The 21,452-nt window shown below is 44.9% G+C and overlaps 1 protein-coding gene across 1 annotated transcript in view; it reads left to right on the top strand.

Annotated features, from left to right (window-relative positions):
• LOC144495233 (ADAMTS-like protein 1) overlaps positions 1 to 21,452 on the top strand; it is a 425,167-nt gene that overhangs the window by 35,494 nt on the left and 368,221 nt on the right. The window contains exon 2 of the mRNA XM_078215301.1: positions 15,339 to 15,384. Coding sequence (XP_078071427.1) covers positions 15,339 to 15,384 — 46 coding nt within the window. The remainder of the gene's footprint in view (positions 1 to 15,338; positions 15,385 to 21,452) is intronic.

Genomic DNA, 21,452 nt, shown 5'->3' with positions numbered 1-21,452 from the left:
CATCTGCCATTTCCTTGCCCAAATTTCCAGCCTATCTATATCCTTCTGTAGCCTCTGACAATGTTCCTCACTATCTGCAAGTCCTGCCAGTTTTGTGTCGTCCGCAAACTTACTGATCACCCCAGTTACTCCTTCTTCCAGATCATTTATATAAATCACAAACAGCAGAGGTCCCAATACAGAGCCCTGCGGTACACCACTAGTCACAGGCCTCCAGCCGGAAAAAGACCCTTCCACTACCACCCTCTGTCTTCTATGACCAAGCCAGTTATCCACCCATCTAGCCACCTCCCCTGTATCCCATGAGATCCAACCTTTTTCACTAGCCTACCATGAGGGACTTTGTCAAACGCTTTACTAAAGTCCATATAGACAACATCCACGGCCCTTCCTTCGTCAACCATTTTGGTCACTTCTTCAAAAAACACCACCAGGTTAGTGAGGCATGACCTCCCTCTCACAAAACCATGCTGACTATCGTTAATGAGTTTATTCCTTTCTAAATGCGCATACATCCTATCTCTAAGAATCTTCTCCAACAACTTCCCCACCACGGACGTCAAGCTCACCGGCCTATAATTACCCGGGTTATCCTTCCTACCCTTCTTAAATAACGGGACCACATTGGCTATCCTCCAATCCTCAGGGACCTCACCTGTGTCCAGTGACGAGACAAAGATTTGCGTCAGAGGCCCAACGATTTCACCTCTCGTCTCCCTGAGCAGCCTTGGATAGATTCCATCAGGCCCTGGGGATTTGTCAGTCTTTATATTCTCTAACAAACAAACCTAACACTTCATCGTTTTAACTCTGTTTTAGAAAGGCCAAGGAATGAACTTTTGCAGAGAGCTTGATCTTTGACCTTCTCTGAATTTGGTTTTGTGGAAGTGAGCAGGGTTAGAATGGTACCACAGGGAACACAGCTCACACCAGCTTCACAGGAACTCTGCATATGGATGCTATACGGGGAATATTTTTCATCACTTGATGGCTCTAATTTTGCCAACTCCCAGGGATGACAATATAAACTATTGAACATGATTAAATAGTTATGAGATTTACATGGTATTACAAATGATTTACAACATGAAAACACACCATTCAACTTGACAGATCCATGTTGGTGTTCATGCTGCACAACAACCTCCTCTCACCCACATCGTTAACTCCATTTACATATCCTTCATTCCTTTCTCATCTACTTACCTCCATTCTCTTGAATGTGTGTAGACCATTCACCTCAACACTCCCTATGATAGTCAGTTCCACATTCCATCCATTCTCTTAAAGTAAAGAAGTTTCTCCTGAATCCATTATTGGATTTATTATTGACTATCTTATATTCATTGCCTTTAGTTCTGCTCTTGTCTTTGACTAGAAACACTTCCCCTATATTTAATCTATCAAACCCTTTCATCATTTTAAAGACGTCTATCAGGTCAGTTCTGAGTCTTCAGCCTGTTCAATCTTTCCTGATGGATATAATCTCTCAGTCTGACATCATCCATGTCAATATTTTTTGCATCTTCCCCAGTGTCTCTGTAATCTTTTTATAATATGGAAACTGGAACTATTCAAAATAACTCCACATACGCTTTCACCAAGGCGCAATACAAATTATACAACACTTCCTTGCTGAGCACTTCTATCGTTTTGGAAATGAATCCCTGTGTTTTGTATATTTTAATGATCTTATTAAACCTGTGGTGCTACTTTAGTGATTGATTCCTATATCTACCCGCAGATCCCACTGCTCCTTTTTCACATTTAGGTGCATATTTTCCAAGTTGTCTATAGACTCCTTATACTTTCTACTAGAATTGCTACAGTGCAGAAGAGGCCATTGGGCCCATAGCATTTGCACCTACTCTCTGGCAGAGTAACTTACCCAGACCTTCTCCCCAACTTATCCCTGTAGCCCCTTACATTTCTCATGGCTAATCCATCCAACCTACACATCTTGGAACACTAAAGGGCAATTTAGCTTGGCCAATCCACTTAAAATGTATTACCTCACACTTAACAATATTGACGTTCTGTCACGCGATCATTCTGAAAGTTTATTACTGGCTGAGATTGTCTGGCCCTCACTGGGAATCTGGTGTTGTGAGACTTCTTACTGTGCCCACCTCAGTCCCACTGCCGGCACCTCCACATCACTGGGAATCGTCACAGGTGGGATGGAAAACTAGACAGACCAAAGGATGGAAATTTCCAACCTGAAAATCCTGGCCAGTGTCTTTCTGTATCCTAACTACATTTACCAATTTGCACCATCCACAAATTCTCAAGTTGTCCTGCCGGTTCCTGAGTCCAAATCTCAGATGTAAATAGTAAATTTCATTGGTCCCAGCACTGAGCCTTATGAAGAAACATTAGCCACCATTTGTCATTCTGAGTAACTTTACCTCTTTCTTGCTGTTTCTGTTCTGTAGCCAGCTTGTTATCAATTTTGCTATTTGTTCCCTATTCTACACGTTCTGACATCAGACTATGCAGTAACATATCAAAGGTTTTATTAAAAATCTAAGTATATTGCATCTACTGTATTACTCATTATCCTAATTAGGTTACATCTTCAAAGAATTTACTAAGTTTTGCTAAACATGTCCTACCATTTTGAAATCTTTGCTGACTACTTTTTTTAAATATTAAGGTCCGAGATGTTTTTCTGTTGCATTTTTGAGTGAGGAATCCATTGTTTTTCCCAACATTAAGCTAACTGGTCTAAACATTCCCTGACCTGTTCGATCTCCATCCTGCACACTTTTGTTTTATTCATTCATGGGACATGGGCGTCCCTGGCTGGCCAGCATTTATTGCCCATCCCTAGTTGTCCGAGGGCAGTTCAGAATCAACCACATTGTCGGGGCTCTGGAGTCACATGTAGGCCAGACCGGATAAGGATAGCAGATTTTTTTCTCTAAAGAATATTAATGAACCAGTTGGGCTTTTCCGACAATCGACAATGGTTTCATGGTCATCAGTAGATTTTTAATTCCAGATTTTTTTATTGAATTCAAATTCCACCATCTGCCATGGTGAATTCGGACCCGGGTCCTGGAAAATAGCTGGGTTTCTGGATTAATAGTCTAGCAATAATACCATTAGGCCTTTGCCTCCCCTCTGTGCAAAAGATAAGACAGAAGCATTCATAACAATCTTCACCCAGGAATACCCAGTGGATAATCCATCTCGGCCTCCTCCAGAGTTGTCAGTCTTCTGCTAATTTAATTCACTCCACATATGATCAAGAAAAGGCTGGAGGCACTAAAGACTGCAAAGGCTAAGAGCCCTGACAATCTTCCAGCGGTAATACTGAAGATTTGTGCTCCAGAACCTGCCACACCTCTAACCAAGCTGTTTCAGCACTACACTATCACCCACCCAACAATGTAGAAAATTGCTCAGGTTTGTCCTATCCACAAGACACAGGACAAATCCAACCCAGCTAATAACCGTCCCATCAGTCTACTCTCGATCATCAGTAAAGTGATGGAAGGTGTCATCAACAGTGCTATCAAGCAGCATTTACTCAGCAATAACCTGCTCAGTGACAATTAGTTTGGGTTTTGCCACGGTCACTCAGCTCCTGACCTCATTACAGACTTGGTTCAAACATGGACAAAAAAGCTGAACTTAAGGGGTGAGATAAATTGCCTTGACATCAAGGCAGCATTTGACCATGTATAGAATCAAGGAACCCTGACAATGGAGCAACTGAGTCAATGTAAAAGCAGGAAATGCTTCACTGCTTGAAGTCATACCTGGCACAAAGCATGATGGGTGTGGCGGTTTGAAGTCAATCATCTCAGCTCCAGAACATCTCTGCAGGAGTTCCTCAGGGTAGTGTCCTAGACTCAACCATCTTCAGCTGCTTCATCAATGACCTTCCCTCCATCATTAATTCAGAAGTGGGAAAGTTCACTGATGTTCATGAAGCACCATTTGCCACTCCTCAGGAAGTGAAACAGTCCATGTCCAAATGCAGCAAGATCTGGACAATATTCAGGTTTGAGCTATTAAGTAGTAAGAACATAGAACATAGAACAGTACAGCACAGAACAGGCCCTTCAGCCCACGATGTTGTGCTGAGCTTTATCTGAAACCAAGATCAAGCTATCCCACTCCCTATCATCCTGGTGTGCTCCATGTGCCTATCCAATAACCGCTTAAATGTTCCTAAACTGTCTGACTCCACTATCCCTGCAGGCAGTCCATTCCACACCCCAACCACTCTCTGCGTAAAGAACCTACCTTTGATATCCTTCCTATATCTCCCACCATGAACCCTATAGTTATGCCCCCTTGTAATAGCTCCATCCACCCGAGGAAATAGTCTTTGAACGTTCACTCTATCTATCCCCTTCATCATTTTATAAACCCCTATTAAGTCTCCCCTCAGCCTCCTCCGCTCCAGAGAGAACAGCCCTAGTTCCCTCAACCTTTCCTCATAAGACCTACCCTCCAAACCAGGCAGCATCCTGGTAAATCTCCTCTGCACTCTTTCCAGCACTTCCACATCCTTCTTATAGTGAGGTGACCAGAACTGCACACAATATTCCAAATGTGGTCTCACCAAGGTCCTGTACAGTTGCAGCATAACCCCACGGCTCTTAAACTCCAACCCCCTGTTAATAAAAGCTAACACACTATAGGCCTTCTTCACAGCTCTATCCACCTGAGTGGCAACCTTTAGAGATCTGTGGATATGGACCCCAAGATCTCTCTGTTCCTCCACAGTCTTCAGGACCCTACCTTTGACCCTGTAATCCACATTTAAATTAGTCCTGCCAAAATGAATCACCTCACATTTATCAGGGTTAAACTCCATTTGCCATTTTTCAGCCCAGCTTTGCATCCTATCTATGTCTCTTTGCAGCCTACAACAGCCCTCCACCTCATCCACTACTCCACCAATCTTGGTGTCATCAGCAAATGTACTGATCCACCCTTCAGCCCCCTCCTCTAAGTCATGAATAAAAATCACAAAGAGCAGAGGACCAAGCACTGATCCCTGTGGCACTCCACGAGCAACCTGCCTCCAGTCCGAAAATTTTCCATCCACCACCACCCTCTGTCTTCGATCAGATAGCCAGTTACCTATCCAATCGGCCAACTTTCCCTCTATCCCACACCTCCTTACTTTCAGCATGAGCCGACCATGGGGGACCTTATCAAACGCCTTACTAAAATCCATGTATATGACATCAACTGCCCTACCTTCATCAACACACTTAGTTACCTCCTCAAAAAACTCAATCAAATTTGTGAGGCACCACTTGCCCTTCACGAATCTGTGCTGACTATCCCGGATTAATCCGCATCTTTCTAAATGGTCGTAAATCCCATCCCTAAGGACCTTTTCCATCAATTTACCAACCACCGAAGTAAGACTAACCGGTCTATAATTACCAGGGTCATTTCTATTCCCTTTCTTTAACAGAGGAACAACATTCGCCACTCTCCAGTCCTCTGGCACCATCCCCGTGGACAGTGAGGACCCAAAGATCAAAGCCAAAGGCTCTGCAATCTCATCCCTTGCCTCCCAAAGAATCCTAGGATATATTTCATCAGGCCCAGGGGACTTATCGACCTTCAGTTTATTCAAAACTGCCAGGACATCCTCCCTCCGAACATCTATTTCCTCCAGCCTATTAGCCTGTAACACCTTCTCTTCCTCAAAAACATGGCCCCTCTCCTTGGTGAACACTGAAGAAAAGTATTCATTCATCACCTCGCCTATCTCTACTGACTCCATACACAAGTTCCCACTACTGTCCTTGACCGGCCCTAACCTCACCCTGGTCATTCTTTTATTCCTCACATAAGAGTAAAAAGCCTTGGGGTTTTCCTTGATCCGACCCGCCAAAGACTTCTCATGTCCCCTCCTAGCTCTCCTAAGCCCCTTTTTCAGCTCATTCCTTGCTAACTTGTAACCCTCAATCGAGCCATCTGAACCTTGTTTCCTCATCCCTACATAAGCTTCCCTCTTCCTTTTCACAAGACATTCCACCTCTTTCATGAACCATGGTTCCCTCACTCGGTCATTTCCTCCCTGCCTGACAGGGACGTACCTATCAAGGACACCCAGTATTTGTTCCTTGAAAAAGTTCCACTTTTCATTCGTGCCTTTCCCTGACAGTTTCTGTTCCCATCTTATGCCCCCTAATTCTTGCCTAATCGCATCATAATTACCTCTCCCCCAATTGTAAACCTTGCCCTGCCGTACGGCCCTATCCCTCTCCATTGCAATAACAAAAGACACCGAATTGTGGTCACTATCTCCAAAGTGCTCTCCCACAACCAAATCTAACACTTGGCCCGGTTCATTTCCCAGTACCAAATCCAATGTGGCCTCACCTCTTGTCGGCCTAACCACATATTGTGTCAGGAAACCCTCCTGCACACACTGCACAAAAACTGCCCCATCCGAACTATTTGACCTACAAAGGTTCCAATCAATATTTGGAAAGTTAAAGTCCCCCATGACAACTACCCTGTGACCCCCACACCTATCCATAATCTGCTTAGCAATTTCTTCCTCCACATCTCTTACTATTTGGGGGCCTATAGTAAACTCCTAACAACATGACTGCTCCTTTCCTATTTCTAACCTCAGCCCATATTACTTCAGTGTGCAGATCCCCCTCGAAGTGCCTTTCCGCAGCTGTTAAACTATTCTTGATGAACAATGCTACTCCTCCACCTCTTTTACCAGCTTCCCTACACTTACTGAAACATCTATACCCCGGAACGTCCAACAACCATTCCTGACCTTGTTCTACCCACGTCTCCGTAATGGCCACAACATCGTAGTCCCAAGTACCAATCCTCGCCCCAAGTTCATCTACCTTGTTCCGGATGCTCCTTGCATTGAAGTAGACACACTTCAACCCACCTTCCTGTCTACCGGTACCCACCCTTGACCTTGATACCTTCCCCAATACCTCACCACCCTCAATGTAAGTAACATTCATGCTGCATAAGTGCCAGGCAATGACTAATCCCTTCCTTTGTTGATTTGTTTTTTTGTTATGTTGGTTGAGGGGTAAATATTGGCCAGGACATGGGAGATCACCACCCGTGTCTTCAAAATAACAGCTATGGGATTTTTTGTACCCACCTTAGGAAGCAGATCTGGCCTTGTTTTAATATCTTATCCGAAAGATGAGTCCTCCAACATCACCATCTCCCTCAGTATTGTGCTGGAACGTCAGTCTTCTGTACTAGAAAATATAAGTTATAACTACAAGATGGCCACTAATAAATCCGATAGCAAATTCAAAAGAAACGTCTTTACCCAGAGAGTGACGCGAAGGGAGAAAGGAATAGAAGTTTATGGAACATATCCATCAACCGGGGGTTAGCATTGACCAGAAACTGAAGTGAACTAGCAATATAAATACTGTGGCTACCAGAGCAGGTCAGAGGCTAGGAATACTGCAGCTAAAAACTCACCTCCTGACTCCCCCAAAGCCTGTCCACCATCTCCAAGGTACAAGTCAGGAGTGTGATGGAATACTCTCCAAATACCTGGATGAGTGTAGCTCCATCAGTACTCAAAAAGCTCGACACCATCCAGGACAAAGCAGCCCTGCTTGATTGGCACCCAATCCACAAACATTCAATCCCTCCACCACTAACACAGTGGCAGTTGTGTGTACCATCTACAAGATGCACTGCAGAAACTCACCAAGTTTCCTTAGGCAGCACTTTCCAAACCCATGACCACTACCATCTAGAAGGACAAGGGCAGCAGATACCTGGGAACACCACCACCTGGAAGACCTCTCCAAGTCACTCACCATCCTGACTTGGAAATATATCACTGTTCCTTCACTATCACTGGGTCAAAAATCATAGAATCCCACAGAGCAGAAGGAGGCCATTCGGCCCATCGAGTCTGCACCGACCACAATCTCACCCAGCCCCTATCCCCATAACCCCACGTATTTACACTGCTAGCTACCCTGATATTAAATGGCAATTTAACCTGGCCAATCAACCTGACCCGCATATCTTTGGAGTGTGGGAGGAAACCGGAGTACCCGGAGGAAACCCACGCAGACACGGGGAGAATGTGTAGACTTCTCGCAGACGGTGACCCAAGGCTGTAATGAAACCTGGGCCCCTGGCGCTGTGAGGCAGCAGTGCTAGCCACTGAGCCACTCGTGCCGCCCGTAAAGTCCAGGAACTCCCTTCCTAACAGCACTGTGAGTGTTCCTACATCACATGGACTGCAGCGGTTCAAGAAGGCAGCTCACCACCATATTATAGAATGGTATTCAATGCTCTCTAGTCAGCGACAGCCACACCTCATGAAAACATGAAAAAATGTTTGAGAGAGCTGAAGGTTGAGAGGGATCAGGGATAAGACAGAACATGATGAGAGAAAGGGAGACAAAAGCACTTTTTGTTCATCAATGCTTATTCAATATAAAGATCAAAGAAAGAACAAAGAAAATTACAGCACAGGAACAGGCCCTTCGGCCCTCCAAGCCTGCAGCCACCATGCTGCCCAACTGAACTGAAAGCCCCTACTCTTCTGTGGACCATATCCCTCCATTCCCACCCTATTCATGTATTTGTCAAGACGCCCCTCAAAAGTCACCAATACAATAAGAACTTGCGTTGAATGTTGATCTGGTGGAAGGGAAGGGACAGCAGCACATCAGAATGGTTAGGATAAAAATTCCGATCAGTAAGTTGAAAAGGAAGTATTTGGGATCAGTGATGGGGTGGAGTGTTCTGCCATGATTTCAGAACTGTAATGAGGTCTGTAACATTCACCTGGCCTTCACTGAAGTGAGGTTTGCTGACACTAACTTGGCAGCTGTTCAGTGTAGAATGCAGGGATACTAATCCTGCACCATTCAATGTCAATCACTGCGTGGATCTAGTTTAAGTGGAAGTTGAATTCACACCTTATGAATTATTGCTGGAAGAAAGCTGAGTTGAAGTTTGATTTACTGCTCGCGTTAAGCTCTGCATTTCACACAATTGGCATTGACAGCTGCAGATTTATTCCATTGCCTCACACATTGGAAACTGGGGCAGGTTCACAATAAGGTCCCTAACTGACGCTCCCACTTTCCCAAAACACCAACCTGTTCTCACAAAATCCATAGCTTCTGCTCAAATTAAAACAAATGGTCATTATTAAATTCTTGACATTCTGACATTGTTTGTAGCTGTTATCCACACCAGAGCCTCATTCATTAGGCGCTTATTTTGTAATGCTCCTATGAAACATTTGGAGAAGTTTTATTTTGTTAAAGGTGCTATAGAAATATAAATACTTGCTGTTGTTGTTTATGGTGAATGGGTGAAATGATTATATTTCCAGATCAGTATTTTATTTTTATTATATTTCCAGAGCAGCCAGTGTATGTATTTTCCATCACTTGTTGGATTATTGGACCCAAAAGTATTGTTTAATTTAACAATATTGAAGTGTAATATAACATGGAACAAAGCAGACAGTAACAGCTTCATTGGATAATCTCTGCACGACCGCTGTGTGTGTGATAGATTTATTGTAGAGTAACATTCAGCTTAAAAAGTTGCACATACCAGGCAATGCTAATCGAAAATGTACTTGGTTGCACGTACAATTCAATAAAACTTCACAGACCAAGAATGTTTACACCCACCGTAGTGGGTCGGATCTAAAACAATGACGAGACAGAGTACAGGAATGAGATAGAGAATCTGGTGAACTGGTGCGGCAACAATAATCTCTCCCTCAATGTCAACAAAATGAAGGAGATTTTCATCGACTTCAGGAGGCGTAACGGAGAACGTGTCCCTGTCTACATCAACGGGGACGAAGTAGAAATGGTCGAGAGCTTCAAGTTTTTAGGTGTCCAGATCACCAACAACCTGTCCTGGTCCCCCCATGCTGACACTATAGTTAAGAAAGTCCACCAACGCCTCTACTTTCTCAGAAGACTAAGGAAATTTGGCATGTCAGCTACTACTCTCACCAGCTTTTACAGATGCACCGTAGAAAGCATTCTTTCTGGTTATCACAGCTTGGTATGGCTCCTGCTCTGCCCAAGACTGCAAGGAACTACAAAAGGTTGTGAATGTAGCCCAATCCACCAGGCAAACCAGCCTCCCATCCATTGACTCTGTCTCCACTTCCACTGCCTCGGCAAAGCAGCCAACATAATCAAGGACCCCACGCACCCCGGACATTCTCTCTTCCACCTTCTTCCTTCGGAAAAAAGATACAAAAGTCTGTGGTCACGTACCAACCGACTCAAGAACAGCTTCTTCCCTGCTGCTGTCAGACTTTTGAATGGACCTAACCTGCAGTGACATGATCTGTCTCTACACCCTAGCTATGACTGTAACACTACATTCTGCACTCTCTCATTTCTTTCTCTATGAATGGTATGCTTTGTCTGTATAGCGTGCAAGAAACAATACTTTTCACTGTATGCTGATACATGTGAAAATAATAAATCAAATAAAATCAAAATTTACCGCACTGTTACTCAGAATGCAATTCTGGTCCCATTCCCTCAACACATCATTTTGCTGAAATTCACATCAGTAAAAGTTATAACACAGAAAGATGTCATTCAGTTAATCAGGTCAGTGTTAGCAATTCCGTTCCATATCAGAGAATAGTTCACATTATTGTTATCAATCCCGTTTCCAACTCCCTTCATCCACTACCCCAATCGAATGTTAAATGTTGACATTTCTGTTTTAACCTTTAATTCTGAGAGTGAATCCCACAGCCTCACAACTCTGTCTATGAAAAAGATTCTTCTCCCCCTGTTCTAAATTCCTGACATTTAATTTTGTAACTATGGATCCTCCTTCTTGACCTTCAGTCACTGGAGACAATCTGCTTCTGACACCAGCTGTCAGTGAGCTTCCTGTCTCTCCATCTGAGACACACACACATGCACCATTTTCCATTTACATTTTAAGCTTATTGCTTAGGAAATAAAAAATAGGAAATAGGAAATAAAAGCTCATGTTTCAGGGGGTAACAGATTAGTGTGGATTGAAAATTGGCTGGCTGGCAGAAAACAGAGAGCATGCGTAAACGGGTCTTTGTCTGATTGGCAGGATGATGATGGGAATCCTGCCAGGGGTTTGTGTTGGGACCTCAACTATTTACAATTTATGTTCATGACTCAGATGAGGGGAGTGAAGGCATAGTAACTAAATTTGCAGATAACACAAAGATAGGTAAGAACGTAGGTTGTGAGGGAGACATAAGGAGGTTAAGTAAGTGGGCAAAAATCTGGAGTATAATGTGGGAAAATGTGAAGTTTTTCACTTTGGCAGGAAGAATAAAAATACAGAGTATTACTGAAATGGGGAATATCTACAGAATTGTGAGGTGGAGGGATCTAGGTGTTCTAGTGCATGAGTCACAAAAAGTTAGTTTGCAGGTACAGCATGTAAACGAGAAGGCTAATGGAATGTTATCCTTTATTAGGAGAGGAATTGGCATAAAAAGAAGAATGTTATGCTTCAGTTATACAAAGCATTGGTGAGACCACATCTTGAATACTGTGTGCAGATTTGGTCTCCTTATTTAAGGAAAGGTGTAAATGTGTTGGAGGCGATTCAGAGGTGGTTTACGAGATTAATACCTGGAATAAATGGATTTTCTTATGAGGAAAGATTAGGTAGACTAGATTGTTTCCATTAGAGTTTAGAAGAGTGAGGGGATGACTTGATTTAAGTTTATAAGATCCTGAGTGGACTTGATAAGGTGTGTGTGGAGAGAATGTGATTTGTGCAGTCCCTTTGTATCTATGACATGTCCCAGGTTTCAATAGAAGATATAAGGAATTCACATTTATCTTTCCGGACCTGCAGTCCATAATCTTCTAGTCTCTGGAGTGTAACATCTAAATTTTGATGATGCACTTCTTCATTCTATCCAGTAACTAAGATATTGTATAAGGCACACTGAACTCCGACTCTGCTTAAAACTTGTTTCATGGCATGTTGGAACAATGCAGGTACAGATGTAATGGCAAATGGAAGCCTTTTATATCTGAATTGCCCATTTTGTGTCACAATTGTCAAATATCTGGAGATAAGATTGACTCAAGTCAACTTTAGTGAAATGCTGACCTTCAGCCAACATGACAAACAAATCATTAATTAAAGGCAGAGAGTGCTGCTCTACACACAGCACAGGATTGATTGAGACTTTCACATCACCACTTGTGTACCGAGCCATGTTTCTTCATCGCTGGCACCAACGGCGTGGCCCAATTACTCACATCAACAGGTTCAAGGACCCAACTCTGGTCCAACTCTGCCATGACCTTCGACCTGATGGTGTACGGCACTGACCTTTAGGCATCATGCTTGACTTTCATCCTTAATCTTTCGCTTGATCATAGAATAGAATTCCTACAGTGCAGAAGGAGGCCATTTGGCCCATCGAGTCTGCACTGACCTCAATCCCACCCAGACCCTATCCCCATAACCCCATACATTTACCCTAGTTAATCCCCCTGACACTAATGGTCAATTTAGCACGGCCAATCCACCTAACCCGCACATCTTTGGACTGTGGGAGGAAACTGGAGCACCCGGAGGAAACCCACGCAGACACAGGGAGAATGTGCAAACTCCACACAGACAGAGATCCAAGCTGGGAATTGAACCTGGGTCCTTGACGCAGTGAGGCAGCAGTGCTAACCACTGTACCACCGTGCCACCCAATTGATTGAGATCCCCTTCATGCTTCCCAGCTCCCTCTTAAAGACAATGCCATGTTTTTGTAAAATCTTCGGTGGACAGCTTCGGACTCCGGCTCACCTCGGCCCAGTTTAGTTTGATTCTTTGCAGCCAGGTTCTCCCCATTAGGATTCGCTAGTTACCATTAACAAGGACATGTCTGGAGTCTGTCCATTCAGCTGCACATTTACATTGATAAGGCCCCTCAGCGGAACAATATTATCTTTGAGGGTTTTAAAGCGATATGTCAGTATCTGTTGGTAAACAGTTTCTGGTCCCTGCAGAATTATTGATCTGGTGTCCATCTCTACTTTCACTGGCTGTCCGTTCAGTAAGGGAGTGACTCCGTAATGCTGGCAGAAGATTCCATAACAGTTCATCATCTGACTGTGACTCTGGTCCTTTTTCACCCTCAATTGTCCTGTGAAGCCTTTTCCCTCTATTCAGTTTTCCATTTGATACACTTCGGGAGGTTGGGGCGGGGGGAGATTCTCCCGGCCCTCTGCACTCCTGAGAAGCGCAGCAAGCTGAGAGACATCAGCGGAGGCCCTTTAGCAGACTCTACATGTCTCCCGGACTAAGCCGCGTCGGAAATCTGCATCGAGCTGATTTAAGTCTCTATTTCCATCCTATTAGTGGGCCCGGGACTGAGGTCTCTGGACTCGCTTAGGATTTCCTGGCCCGCACTAGGAGCGGTTCCCTCCATCGGGGTTTACAACAGCTCCCCACTAACGAGGAACAGGTGACCTGACCCCGCTGGAGGGAAGAGAAGCCATTGAGACCTCCCACCCCCAAGGAGGTCGGGGGGGGGGTGCAGCCAGACCCCGTGACACTGCCCAAGGGGCAAACTGGCAATGCCCAAGTGGCAGCTTGGCACTGCTCACCAGGCTTTGGGCAGTCACAGGGAGTGGGGCCTATTATGGGGTGGGGCCTTTTGGGGGACCGATCAGTGAGGATGGGGGGAGGGTTACCTGCTGCCACTCTGCCAGAGGATCGGTGCGAGAGGGAGGAAGAGGGTGTGAGAGTGGTCGGGGCTGTCGGGGAGGTCACAACTGCCAGGGGGGATACATCGGGGCTGGCCAGCGATCGGGAGGCTGGCAGTGCAGGGCTACTGCAAATGGCGCTGATTTCAGCACTGACAGATCGGCACATGTGCAGTGGCCCGCACAGCGCTATGCTGCTGGCCTCTCCAGTGGGAATAGGCCCCACTTCCTGATTTTCAGAGGAAATCTCGCTAGGGCAGTGCTCAGAGTGTGGGAGATTCAGTCTGAAAATCCCACTAAAAAAACCAACAGAACTCCAGTTTTCACGCAAATTCGGTACTTGGAAGTTTTTTGGAAGAATCGCCGCCCTTGGGTCTTGATTTTTAGAATTCTAGTTTGGAACGTGTTGCTCCTTTCTCCAACAAGCACCTTCAATGTTCTCCACAATTCCTGCATTATGCACCTTTGAACCCGCAGTGAGTTGCTGTGTTCCCAGTTTTTGCACATTGCTGGCAATTTTGAACCTGAGTCTGTGTTGGGCTTTCAGCCAATACTTTATGGACTTTAATGCTCAAACTTTATTGCTGGGCTTCCTTGGCTGATAATTCTATAGAAACCACGACTTCTAAACTCATCCTTCAGCTCCATTTCTCTCTCCACAGACACTACCCGATCTGCTGAGAATTTGCAGCATCTTCTGGTTGAATTTTATTATTTTCTTGTTTGATTGTAGATATGGTGGGAGCAGTAAAGATCAACAATTCAGAGAGGCTATTTTATATATTTCTAAGATAGCAGTATATATATATATTATATATACATATATATCTAGTTCAATATAAATTAACAGAGGTATTATAGATATAAAATGGGCTAAATTGTCCAAACAAAGATTGAGCAATTTGTTTGCGATATTCTAACATGCTGATATTCACCAATATTTAACCAATGTGTTTTGGGAGGGTAAACTCAGTGACAATAAGAGTTCTGGGGTAATGGAAAGTTGCCTGAATTCAGGTGACTCTCAGTCTACCGCAGTCAGTAACGTGCAGGTTCATGTCTTGTTGCTTTTTCACTGATTACAGTAATAAAAGATGCTGATTTACTGACTGAGATTTACAATCTGGAGCCACACCTGGCAATGTGAAAAACAGGATGTGGAGTTGCCGGCGTTGAACTGGGGTAGGCACAGTAAGTAGTGGCACAACACCAGGTTAAAGCTCGTGCTACCAAATAAACCTGTTGGACTTTAACCTGGTGTTGTGAGACTACTATCTGAAAAACAGGATGGGTTTGATTAAATAAATTACTGGAATATCTTGAAATTGGTCCAAGGAATTCTGCTGAAATGTACCCCAATCTCCAGAGTTCCGATCAAGCCCAGGATGGGGTGTAATGCCTTTTCTTATCAGCTTGGATCTTGTTTGTGTCTCTTGTAATGACCGTGAACTGGATTCAGTTTAAATTTGAATTGGTTTTTGGAGCAAGCAAGGAGATGGATTACGGGCTTTCCCTGTCCACTCTGCACATTGGCTTTGGAACCTTAAGAATGGAGTAAAAATTAATGGACCATAATCTGTTCCCCATTCTGTGCCACTTAATTGATATATTTTGCTTTTTCGATAGGAACTGTGAAGGGCAGAATATTCGATACAGGACTTGCAGCAGTGTGGTAAGTTTCTAACTTTGAAATGCCTTTTTTCCCTGAGTTTTCCCTCTGGTGAACTCGCTATAATGAAAAACATAATAACCAGCTTCATACCAACACACGCAACCTTTGGCCTCGCTGTCCACCAGGACTGTGGGGCTCCTGTCAATCAGACCTCTCCAGGGGTTTTGGCAGTGAGATGGACAGGCACTTCTGAAGCCGCGATCCCATCTGACTGCAGTGAAAATAAGCAGAACAAATTAGTAAAAAAATTCACACCAGTCACGTGATCTGTGTTTTTGTTCAGAGAATCCACTGAGGGAAATTCTAGAGGGAATTCTTTTTACTCCCAATGAAAAAATATCTGATAAAATATTGCCTTGCTGAAACCTGCTAGTTTGGATTTTGTTTCCTGCCTTTACAATGATATCAGTTATGGGGAGGGGCTGTGTGCATTATAGACATTCTGCTCACACTGTCACAGTAACTGAAACTTGAAAATCAATATAGAGGCATCCAACCCAAAAAATACACCATCTGCTGTAGCCTCGTTTACGAGAGAGATTTCTGGGGCTTTGACTGGGGCTAAAGCTGATCTGGAACACTGATTTCCAACGAGATGTTTAATAAGTGACACATGTATTCATTCCTCCAGGCTTGGAAAGCTACTAACACAAATGTTTCTACCTGATACATTCCTTTAACATCTAAAACAGTCATTTTTTATTAATCAGCAGACACACAAGAGCCATACAATAGGTTATGTGACAACTGATTAGCCAAAAGTAATCTTGAGGTTTCTGTGGTGGTTTTGAGGGGCAGCAAGGGGACTGAAGAGATATTTCGATTTGTCGCCTTCTTTAAGACGGCATTAAACCTCTGTGTCCAGATAAACTGCTTCATCAGTGATCATTGTGGCTGCTGGTATTGGCTAAAGCTTGATTGCATTGTGAAAAAGGGCAGCTTAATCTATCCAAATATATTTCTATTGTCACATCCTGGCTGACATTTTCATTTCACATTTCTTAGAGATGTTTCAACACACTTCATAAACATTTAGTGACTCAGAAACATTGAATGCAATTCTCCCATTTTGAGTCTAAGTGCAGTGGTGGGTGTCTCCAGTGGTGACTGCCCCCAAATCAGAATGGCAGGATCCCACGCCAGATTCTGCATTTGGAGCCTCAGTAATTATTCACAGGCGCATTCCCCTCTGACTCCCCTGGGGGTCCGGGAGCTGATTCACCTGAGAGTGCACTGATAGGGCAACTTCTCCGCCCAGTCTTGCATCCTATCTATGTCCCTCTGTAACTTCTGACATCCCTCCAGACTATCCACAACCCCACTAACCTTCGTGCCGTCAGCAAACTTACCAACCCATCCCTCCACTTCCTCAAGCAGGTCATTTATGAAAATGACAAACAGCAAGGGTCCCAGAACAGATCCCTGGGGCACACCACTGGTGACCGACCTCCATTTAGAAAAAGACCCATCTATACCCACTCTCTGCCTCCTTTGGGCAAGCCAGTTCTGGATCCACTGGGCAGCAGCCCCTTGGATCCCATGCCCTCTCACTTTTTCTAGAAGCCTTGCATGAGGGACCTTATCGAACGCCTTGCTAAAATCCATATAAACCACATCTACCGCTTTCCCTTCGTCAATGTGTTTAGTCACATTTTCGAAGAACTCCACCAGGCTCGTAAGGCACGGTCTGCCTTTGACAGATCTTGATTGAGTTTTTTGAGAAATATGATTGAGGGCAGGGCGTTGGATGTTTTCTACTTGGACTTTAGCAAGGCCTTTGACAAGGTCCCTCATGGCAGGCTGATACAGAAGGTGAGGTCACATGAGGTTTGGAGTGGGCTGGCCAGATGGATACAGAAGTGGCTTGGTCATAGTAGCGGTGGAAGGGTGTTTTTCTGACTGGAGGCCTGTGGCCAGTGGTGTTCTGCAGGGATTAGTGCTGGGACCCCTGTTGTTTGTAATAGAAATAAATGATTTGGAGGAGAATGTAGGTGGTCTGATTCGTAAGTTTATTGATGACACAGAGATTGGGGGAGCTGTGGCTGGTGAGGAGCTTTGCCAGAGAATACAGCAGGATATAGAAAGGCTGAAGACTTGGGCGGAGAGATGGTAGATGGAATTTAATCCAGACAAATGTGAGATGATGCATTTTGGAAGGTCTAATACAGGGGGAAAGTATAGAGTAAATGGCAGGACCCTTAGAAGCATTAAAATACAGAGGGATCATAGAACATAGAACATTACAGCGCAGAACAGGCCCTTCGGCCCACGATGTTGCACCGACCAGTTAAAAAAAAAAACTGTGACCCTCCAACCTAAACCAATTTCTTTTCGTCCATGAACCTATCTACGGATCTCTTAAACGCCCCCAAACTAGGCGCATTTACTACTGATGCTGGCAGGGCATTCCAATCCCTCACCACCCTCTGGGTAAAGAACCTACCCCTGACATCGGTTCTATAACTACCCCCCCTCAATTTAAAGCCATGCCCCCTCGTGCTGGATTTCTCCATCAGAGGAAAAAGGCTATCACTATCCACCCTATCTAAACCTCTAATCATCTTATATGTTTCAATAAGATCCCCTCTTAGCCGCCGCCTTTCCAGCGAAAACAATCCCAAATCCCTCAGCCTCTCCTCATAGGATCTCCCCTCCATACCAGGCAACATCCTGGTAAACCTCCTCTGCACCCTCTCCAAAGCCTCCACATCCTTCCTGTAATGTGGGGACCAGAACTGCACACAGTACTCCAAGTGCGGCCGCACCAGAGTTGTGTACACTTGCAACATAACGCTACGACTCCTAAATTCAATCCCCCTACCAATAAACGCCAAGACACCATATGCCTTCTTAACAACCTTATCTACTTGATTCCCAACTTTCAGGGATCTATGCACACATACACCTAGATCCCTCTGCTCCTCCACACTATTCAAAGTCCTCCCGTTAGCCCTATACTCAACACATCTGTTATTCCTACCAAAGTGAATTACCTCACACTTCTCCGCATTAAACTCCATCCGCCACCTCTCGGCCCAACTTTGCAACCTGTCTAAGTCTTCCTGCAAACTACGACACCCTTCCTCACTGTCTACCACACCACCGACTTTGGTGTCATCAGCAAATTTGCTAATCCACCCAACTATACCCTCATCCAGATCATTAATAAATATTACAAACAGCAGTGGCCCCAAAACAGATCCCTGAGGTACACCACTTGTAACCGCACTCCATGATGAATATTTACTATCAACCACCACCCTCTGTTTCCTATCCGCTAGCCAATTCCTGATCCAATTTCCTAGATCACCCCCAATCCCATACATCTGCATTTTCTGCAGAAGCCTACCATGGTGAACCTTATCAAACGCCTTACTAAAATCCATATATACCACGTCCACTGCCTTGCCCCCATCCACCTCCTTGGTCACTTTCTCAAAAAACTCAATAAGGTTAGTAAGGCACGACCTACCTGCCACAAAACCATGCTGACTATCACCTATCAATTCATTACTCTCCAAATAACTATAAATCCTATCCCTTATAATTTTTTCCAACATCTTGCCGACAACAGAAGTGAGACTCACCGGTCTATAATTCCCGGGGAAGTCTCTGTTCCCCTTCTTAAACAATGGGACAACATTCGCTAACCTCCAATCTTCTGGTACTATACCAGAGGCCAACGACGACCTGAAGATCAGAGCCAGAGGCTCTGCAATCACTTCTCTTGCCTCCCAGAGAATCCTTGGATAAATCCCATCCGGACCAGGGGATTTATCTATTTTCAGACCCTCCAGAATATCCTGCACATCCTCCTTATCAACTGTAATACTGTCTATTCTACTCCCCTGCAACCCAGTGTCCTCCTCAGCTATATTCATGTCCCCTTGCGTGAACACCGAAGAGAAATATTGGTTCAATGCTTCACCAATCTCCTCCGGTTCCACACATAACTTCCCTCTGCCATCTATAACTGGCCCTAAACTTGCCCTAACCAACCTTCTGTTCTTGACATACCTATAGAACGCCTTAGGATTCTCTTTAACCCTATCCGCCAAAGTCTTCTCATGTCCCCTTTTAGCCCTTCTAAGCTCGCTCTTCAACTCCCTCTTAGCCAATCTAAAGCTTTCTAGTGCACTACCCGAGTGCTCACGTCTCATCCGAACATAAGCCTCCTTTTTCTTTTTAACCAACAAAGAAACTTTTTTGGTGCACCACGGTTCCCTAGCCCTACCAATTCCTCCTTGCCTGACAGGGACATACCTATCACAGACTCGCAGTAGCTGCTCCTTGAAAAAACTCCACATGTCGGACGTTCCCAGCCCCTGTAATCTCCTAGTCCAACCTATGTTTCCTAATTCTCTCCTAATAGCCTCATAATTACCCTTCCCCCAGCTAAAACCACTGGCCCGAGGTTCATGCCTATCCCTTTCCATCACTAAGGTGAACGTAACCGAATTGTGGTCACTATCACCAAAATGCACACCAACTTCCAAGTCTAGCACCTGGTCTGGCTCATTTCCCAGCACCAGATCCAATATAGCCTCACCTCTAGTTGGCCTGTCTACATACTGAGTCAAAAAACCTTCCTGCACGCTTTGAACAAAAACTGACCCCTCTAACGAGCTAGAGCTATAACAATTCCAGTCAATATTAGTCAAGTTAAAATCCCCCATAACAATTGCCCTATTACTTTCACTCCTAAGCAGGATTGACTCCGCAATCCTTTCCTCAACCTCTCTAGAACTTTTAGGAGGTCTATAAAAGACTCCCAACAGGGTGACCTCTCCTCTCCTATTTCTAATCTCCGCCCATACTACCTCAACAGATAAGTCCTCATTAAACCTCCTCTCTGACACTGTGATACAATCTCTGACCAATAATGCTACCCCTCCCCCTCTTCTACCTCCTTCCCTACTTCGACTAAAACATTTGAACCCCGGGACCTGCAGCATCCATTCCTGCCCCTGCTCTATCCATGTCTCTGAAATAGCCACAACATCGAAGTCCCAGGTACTGATCCACGCTGCAAGTTCACCCACTTTATTGCGAATACTCCTGGCATTGAAGTATACACATTTCAAACCCTGCTCCACCCCACCTCTGCAATGCCGTGCATTGCAGTCCCCATCCATGCATCCCTCACTTTCAGCCCCACTACTCAGGATCCCTCCCCCCCCCCGAATCAGTTTAAACCTCCCTGCATGGCCTTAGCAAATTTACCCCCCAGGATATTGGTCCCCTTCTGATTAAGGTGTAGACCATCCTTCTCATAGAGGTCACACCTTCCCCAGTACGAGCCCCAATTGCTTAAGTACCTGAACCCCTCCCTCCTGCACCATCCCCTCAGCCATGAATTCAAACCTTCCCTCTCCCTATTCCTCTCTAAACTATCCCGTGGTACAGGCAAGAGTCCAGAGATAACCACTCTGTCAGTCTTGGCCTTTAGTTTCCACCCCAACTCCATAAATCCCTGCCTAATATCCCCTTCCCCTATCCTCCCTATGTCGTGTGTCCCCACATGTACAATAACTTGTGGTTTATCTCCCTCCCCCCTAAGAGTCCTGAATACCCTGTCAGACACATCCCGGACCCCAGCCCCTGGTAGGCAACACACCAACCCTGAGTCCCTACCTTTAGTTCCGACCCTCCTATCTGTCCCCTTAATTGTGGAGTCCCCAATCACAAGGCCCAGTCTTTTACAGCCCCTAACCACCTGAGCTTTCTCACTCGGCTCACCCCCAGAGATCTGCTCTCTATGCTCAGTTGATTCCTCCTCAACTGTAGCCTCCAGCACCGAAAACCTATTATGGAGGGGAACCGCCCCAGGGGATTGTCTTCCCGATTGCTTCTTACCCCTCCTCCTGGCATTGACCCAAGCCTCATTTCTAGGAGTTACTATTTCTCTATAACTCCTATCAACTTCCACCTCCGCCTCCCGAATTATGCGGAGTTCCTCTACCTCCCCCTCCAGCTCCTTTACACGCTCCTCCAGAAGCTGCAATCTAATGCACTTCTTACAACTAAAATCTCCTGAAACACTACTGGATTTCCTCACCACATACATC

This window comes from Mustelus asterias, chromosome 6, assembly GCF_964213995.1.
Source record: "Mustelus asterias chromosome 6, sMusAst1.hap1.1, whole genome shotgun sequence".
NCBI classification, from domain to species: domain Eukaryota; kingdom Metazoa; phylum Chordata; class Chondrichthyes; order Carcharhiniformes; family Triakidae; genus Mustelus; species Mustelus asterias.
Note: the sequence above shows the minus strand (reverse complement) of the source record. Positions and strands in the feature narration are given on the sequence as shown.